General features: G+C 39.4%; 1 protein-coding gene across 1 annotated transcript; it reads left to right on the top strand.

Annotated features, from left to right (window-relative positions):
• Nucleotides 1-941: 941 nt before the first annotated feature.
• LOC130743775 (uncharacterized) lies at nucleotides 942-1,853 on the top strand. The gene has a single exon (XM_057596004.1). The coding sequence runs from the start codon at nucleotides 942-944 to the stop codon at nucleotides 1,851-1,853; it is 912 nt and encodes a 303-aa protein (XP_057451987.1).
• The last annotated feature ends 5,539 nt before the right edge of the window (nucleotides 1,854-7,392 follow it).

Raw genomic sequence — 7,392 nt, 5'->3', positions numbered from 1 at the left:
CGGCAGTGGTCTGCCGGCGATGTGGCGGCGGAAACGGTTCCTGATACCGTAGCTATGAAAGAAGATGAATTGGCATTGAATACGAAAGATGCGTTGAATCAGTCCACAGGTGAGAGCAATAACGTGCGCGAATTCCATGCAGGCCATAAAGGGGAGGATTTTGAAATTCCGTGTACTGCGTCACCAATTAATCAGGAGGAATCTTTGGGGAAGGTTGTGCTGTCATTAACGGCAACTTTGAAAGCAAACAATTTAATTTTAAATGATGGGGTGATTAGTGAGTCAGCAGGAGGTGAGGAAGGTTCTAATTCTGTGGGGCCCGTTCATTTAAATGAAGAAAATGGCCAGGTTGTGTTAGTTCACGGCCCACTTGCTGATGGACCATTTAATGAAGAGTGGGGCGGGTCGGGTGGGGTAGCACCGACCCAGGAAGCTTCACAACGTTCGCCTCTTTCCAGTGAGCAACGTGCGGATGAGAGAAACATAAAAGAAAACACAACGTCTGAGTCAAGGGATCCCATCGATTCAACGCTGAATCGAGCTATCTCAGGGCGGGCAAGGAGAATCGTACTAGCGGTGGAGGTAGAGAATGCGTTTGGCGTTTTTTGTGAAAGACCAGCGGCCAGGGTCGTGGGTGGGAGCACTGTTTCAGAGCCAATTTTGTCCCATGAATTCCCATCTCTGTCAGCAGCTGAGAAACGAAAGAGGTTGAGAAGTCTTTTGTGCGACTCGTTGTCGGATTCTGCCCCGGCGACTCACTGTCCTGTGACTTGGCTGCGAGGTGAAGCTAAAGAAGCTCGTAACATGTGGGAGTTGGGTAAAAAATTTGGGGTTTCTTTTGAAGGACAGGAATAGGAGGTCATTGATAAGTTGATTGAACTTGAGCGGCGTGATGCGCATGGGAATGGTGGCAATAATGGAAGGGTAAATAGAGATGGCCCATGAAGATCCTATCTTTCAATGTTAGAGGTTTGGGGGTGGGGGAGAAAAGAAGTGTAATCAGAGAGGTAGTCAACCAAAATTATGTTGAAATGCTTTGCATTCAGGAAACCAAAGTTCAGTCTGTTGATAGAAGATTGTGCTTTCTGTTGTGGGGTGACTCTGATTTTGATTGGAGGGCAATCCCAGCTGTGAATAGTGCAGGCGGATTACTTTGTATTTGGAATGCAAAGGCTTTTGCTGTGGAAGAGGTTGTTCAGGGAGGAGGTTTCCTTGGCTTAGTTGGTGTTTGGACAGCGAATCATCACAGGTGTGTAATTGTTAACATTTACTTTGCTTGTGGTTTAGCTGACAAGAGAGCCTTGTGGTCTAGTTTGCTTGAATGGCGTCAGCAATGCCAGGATCCTTCTTGGTGTTTATTGGGGGATTTTAATGCTGTCAGATATGAAGATAAACGTCGAGGTGTGGCAGGGGTGTTGCCTTGTCAAAGGAGGGAGATGGCTGAGTTTAATTTATTTATTGACAATATGGAGCTGCTGGATTTACCGTTAGCAGGTAGGAAGTTTACTTGGCGCCGACCGAATAACCAAGCGCATAGTAGAATTGACAGATTTTTGGTATCCAAGGAGTGGTGTGATGCTTGGCCGAATTGCTCTCAGCTGGTCCTCAACCGTGATATTTCTGATCATAGTCCTCTGTTGCTCCGTCAGTCGTTTCAGGATTGGGGCCCGAAGCCCTTCAGGGTGCTGAATTGCTGGCTCGATGATCATAGACTTCGTCCTTTTGTTGAGCAAACTTGGGCAGGTTTGCGTGTTCGCGGTTGGGGAGCATTTGTGCTAAAGGAGAAGGTCAAAGGTTTGAAAGGGAGTTTAAAAGATTGGAACTCTCAGGTGTTTGGTGATATGAAAACTTGAAGGGAAACAATTGTTCAAAGTATTAATTCCCTTGATGTCAAAGAGGAGGAATGAGGTCTTTCTATGGAGGAGGAGGACAAACGCAAGGAGTTACTTTCAGAGTTTTGGTCTGTGTTGCGTCATCATGAGTCTATCCTGTGTCAAAAGGCTCGATCAAGGTGGATTTCAGAAGGTGATCAGAATTCAGCTTTTTTCCATTCGGTAATTAATTGGAAGCGTCGTGTAAATTCCTTAGTTGGTTTGTTGGTGGAGGATTGTTGGGAGGAAGATCCAAATAAGGTGAAAGTAGCAGTTCAAGAATTCTTTGTGAATAAGTTCAGGTCAGAGGGCTGGCAGCGACCAAAGCTTGATGGGGTTCAGTTCAAAACAATGTCTGAGAGAGACAATGCAGATCTGATTGGGTCTTTTGATGAGCTAGAAATAAAAAATGCAGTTTGGGCTTGTGGTGGGAATAAAAGTCCGGGACCAGATGGATTTAATTTTAATTTTATACAGAAGTTTTGGGACGTTTTGAAGGGTGATGTGATCAAGGTAGTGAAGGAATTCTGGCGTAGGGGAGCGTGGCCAAGGAGGTGCAATGCGTCCTTCATTGTTCTAATTCCAAAGGTAACAAATCCTCAGGCTCTCAATGATTTCCGGCCTATTTCTTTAATTGGGTGCATTTATAAGGTGATTTCTAAGCTGTTAGCAACTAGACTGCAAGCAGTTATTGGAAAGGTAATTGATGCCAGGCAATTTGCTTTTATTGGGAACCGGAATATGCTGGATAGTGTGGTGGTGGTTAATGAGGTTGTGCATGAGGCCAAAACGAAAAAGCGACCGAGCATCATTTTCAAAGTGGATTATGAGAAGGCATATGACTCTGTTGAATGGGATTTTTTGCAGTACATGATGGAAAGATTGAATTTTAGCGCGAAATGGATTGGGTGGATTATGAGTTGCCTCAAGTCAGCATTTGTTTCTGTTCTGGTGAATGGTAGTCCAACAGGGGAATTTGTCATGGAGAAGGGGCTTCGGCAAGGTGATCCCCTTGCTCCTTTTTTATTTCTAATTGTTGCTGAGGGCCTGAATGGCTTATTCCAGAATGCAGTGACTTTGGGGGAGTTCAAAGGGATTCCAGTTGGTTCAGGGGGCGACCTGGTTGTCTCTCTCTTGCAGTTTGCTGATGACACTGTATTTCTGGGGGAGGCATCCATTCAGAGTTTGGTGGTTCTCAAATGTGTGCTCCGCTGCTTTGAGCTTGTTTCTGGTCTTAAGGTGAATTTCCATAAGAGTAGGCTAGCTTCTATTGCTACTGCTTCTGGTGTTCTCCAACAGTTTGCTTCTTTTCTGAACTGCAAGATCATGAGTATACCGTTTACTTACTTGGGTATTCCAGTGGGGGGGAGGGCAAGCGGTGCCAAGACTTGGGAGCCAGTTTTGAAGAAGATAAGAAGTAGACTCTCTTTGTGGAAACAGAAGCTGATTTCGTTTGGGGGTCGAATCTGTTTGATTCAGAGTGTACTTTCTGCTTTGCCACTCTTTTTCCTATCATTCTTTAAAATGCCAGCTTGTGTGCTTCAGACATGTAATCGCATTATGCGCAATTTCCTCTGGGGTGGCAGTGAAGGGGATAGAAAAATTGGTTGGGTAAGCTGGGATCAGGTCTGTCTTCCAAAGGCGGTTGGTGGGTTGGGTTTGAAAGATTTAGCTTTATTTAATAAATCACTCCTCGGTAAGTGGATGTGGAGATGGAAGACTGAGAAAGAGGCACTTTGGTGCAGAATTATAAAGCTAAGTACGAGGATGGGTCTTTTATGCAGGCATCAGGGTGGTGGAGAGATGTGCAAAACGCTTGCTGTTTGGGTTCCAATAATTGGTTTGAGGAGGGTGTTTCCAAAACAGTAAAAGGAGGAGACAGTACACTTATGTGGCTGGAGGGTTGGGCTGGTTGTGGTCCTCTTAGGGAAGTCTATTTTAAGCTCTATAACCTGTCCAGGGTCAAGCGTGCGGTAATTAGAGACTGTGGGGTGTGGTCTAATGGTTCGTGGCAGTGGAATCTTCCTTGGCGGCGACCATTGGGGGTGCGTGAGCAGGTTATGGTGCAAGCTATGTTAAGGACTATTAACACTGTTGCTCTGTGTGAGGGTGTGTTGGATAGGTGGACTTGGAGCCCGGCGTCGGATGGTCTTTATTCTGTGAATTCTGCTTATGTCTTTTTGCAAGAACCAGTATTGCGTCCTGTTGACTGTGTGTTCAAGCTTATTTGGAATTCATTTGCTCCATCTAATGTCAAGGCGTTTACTTGGCGGTGCATTCTTAATCGTCTTCCGTCCATGGATAATTTGTTGAAGCGGGGTGTTATCTTGCAGAATGGAGCGGAGCTGTGTAAGTTTTGTGTCAGTGAGGTAGAATCAGCGTCCCACCTTTTTTTGTCATGTCCTGTTTCACTGGCATTATGGTTGGATTGTTACCGTTGGATTGACTTTCAAACTGTCCTTCCAGGAAATTTGAGAGATCATTTTCTGCAATTTTATTTCGGTTGGAGTGAGCAGCAACAGTTGGATATGTTGTCAGTTTGGTGTGCCATGGTATGGACGGTTTGGTTGATTAGGAATGGAATTGTATTCAGGAATGAGCAAGTATGTTGGACAAATGCTTTAGACCTGGTAAAGTGGCGGTCATGGCAATGGAACAAGGGAAATATGAAAGGGTTTTGTTATTCTTTGTTTGAAATGGCATTCAAATCCTCTCTTGTGTGTTTGTTCTTCTTAGGTGATTGTTAGATTTTGGGGGGTTCTCAAAAGCTGCTAACAGTACTGCATAACTGGTTTACTACTTGTTTTTGTACTGTTTCTAGTTTTTAATTCTGTTTTGAGCTTTGTATTCTTTTTTCTTTGTATTGGGTTGAAGTACCCCTTGTACTTCTTATTCAATACAATTTTGGCTTATCTAAAAAAAACGAAGAGAAAATATTTGATAACATATTAAATGTAACGATTTTTTAAATATTTTTTTTTCTTAACTAAGTATATATTTTGAGAGTAAAATTCAGTTTTTAGGAAATAAGCTTTGTGAGCCCCACTTAGCTGATTTGACACTCCAAGAATAACTCTCACCCAACCTCCCTCTTTACTTGACAAGTGTCAATCCCTCCTTTTTTCTAAGCAATTTATTACAAGCCTATTTTCTTTGATTTAAGTAGTGAGGCCCATCATTGACAACCTTGATTTTGCTTGATTTTTTTTTAATGCTAATTTTTTTTTTCATTTAAAATATAAATTAGAATTGATTACATTAAAAATAAAAACCGTGAAATTGAATTCGAGATTCAAATTCATACAAGTTTTATTTTTGAATGTTACAAAATTCAATACCGATATTAATTATGAGGATTTGATTTGATTTCTTTGATTAAAACTATTTTACTTCTCTAAAATAAAAATCCAAATTTGAATAAAAAAAATTAGAATTGATTACATTTAATGCTTGACTTTTCATTCATTAAAATTAAAAACCATGAAATTGAATTCGGATTCAAATTCAGACAAGTTTTATTTTCGGATGTTACAAAATTTAATGTCGATATTAATTATGAGGATTTGATTTTATTTATTTGATTAAAATTGTTTTAATTCTCCAAAATGAAAATTCAAATTTGAGTGAATTTTTTTTTTGGGAATGTTCAAATTTGAATCAAAATATTCTTTTAATATTGTTTTAATTAGCATTGATTGCATTTAATGCTATCGAATTTGAGCATGTTCGAATGAAAAAAAATTCAAATTTAGTCATCATATTCAAATAAAGACATTGGAATGAAAAAAATATATTTTAAATGAAAAGTCAATGGAATATTCTTTTCACCTTTAGTCATCGTTAACCCTAATTTCAACTCAACTATATATACTCCCTTAAGCTGTCTCTCTCCTCCATCATTCCATCTATTTTACAACACTTGATATCTTTGAAATTAACCTTTGTTCTCATTGCTGCTAGAATCGACAATCTTGCCAAAATCGATGCCTCCAAAGAGAACTTGACTATTGTTGCAAAGGTGAATCGTTTATGGCTAAGTTCGAGCTTATATGGTTCAAAGCTTCCCTTTTCGATGGATATGATTCTTATGGATGACAAGGTATAGCATTTTTTTAATTACTCACCCTGTTTTAATATCAATTTTTTATGGTTGGCAAATCTCTTATCTTTTTTACTTTTTAATTTCCAGGGTTGTAAGAATCATGTTTCACTCTGATTTATTGATTTCAATATTTGCTAAGTGAAGGACGCGTATATCAGATTCATGCTAAGTGAAGGACGCGTATTTCACGCTTTCTCCATCTTTACTAAGACACTAGCTGCGGGAGAAATTGTCTTCTGAAATATGAAATTAGTTGAATAAATTTCTCCATCTCTACTAGGCATAGCCCACAAATTTTCTGGTATGTGAAATTAGTTGAATAAATTTCTATCTGTTCTATTTGATGACTAATTTCAACTGTAGTAGTTTCACCAAAAGAACATTGGTGCTCACATTTTAATATTTTCTATGGCTTTAGTTTATAGCAATGAGAGTTGGTGTTCAACATGGAATATATTTGTTGACACATGTCAGAAGCATGTGAAGCCTTCATAATTTGAATAAGAGGAATGCATATATGAATTTGTTAGTTCACATTTAGTTTCAGGAAAGCATTTTGAAAGCTTAATTTGATTTTGGTTTCTGTTTAGTCCTACTACTCTTGCTCTGCATACTAAAAGTATTGAGAGTCCTAGGTGCAAAAATTTCAGCTGATTTTGTTGCAGGAACTCTAGCAACTGGATCTAAATGTCCGCTAGAGTTTGTTTGTTTCTGTAGATTTAGTGTTAGTGTGTCACTGAAGTTTATCTGTTTCTATTTATCTCTTTTCCCGCACAAACTTTAGAGACAAAGTTGGGGATACAAAGGTTTGGCTATGCTCATATATGCTTTTTATTTAGAAAATTGAATTGGTATAGTTGAGACGTTCAATTGATATATCTGATTATGGGTATTTCACTTTCGGATATGCTTTGTCTAAGTTTTTTTTCTTTTACGGATATCTGAAAAACTTCTCAAATTTTCTATCTTTTAGGATTTTCCTATTTTAAGAGAAAACACTAAGATTATTTATTTCTTTATTTGCAAATACAAGCACACCACCTTCATAGTTTTTCTTATGTTGTTCCTTTCATGGTGAAATTGTTTTTGTGAAATTGTCCTGGATGAATATAACCATCACTTGAATTGAACTAAGGGTGTTTAAGCTACAAATTAGGCAAGGAACTGGAGTTGAAATAGAGAATGTAAGATCAAGTTTTGATCTAGTAGTACAACTCTATGTTTTGATGATTACAAGTTAACCTTTTGATATGAACAATTGTGGTACTCTAACGTGTTTTTCTGAGTGTGCTATTTACAGGCTCTGACCCTGACTCAATTTCACACAAATCAGAAGCACTGTGTATAAAGGGTAACCCAAGCAACGCTTTCGCATTCACCATGTTCAGTATGAACAGTGGAAAAGCTTCAGAAGATCTG

Source organism: Lotus japonicus, chromosome 3 (genome assembly GCF_012489685.1).
Source record: "Lotus japonicus ecotype B-129 chromosome 3, LjGifu_v1.2".
Taxonomy (NCBI): Eukaryota; Viridiplantae; Streptophyta; class Magnoliopsida; order Fabales; family Fabaceae; genus Lotus; species Lotus japonicus.
This window is presented reverse-complemented; position numbering and strand designations above follow the sequence as displayed.

What these genes read in the sequence shown, in the direction of transcription:
- LOC130743775 (XM_057596004.1), top strand. Translation starts at nt 942, where the DNA reads ATGAAGATCCTATCTTTCAATGTTAGAGGTTTGGGGGTGGGGGAGAAA.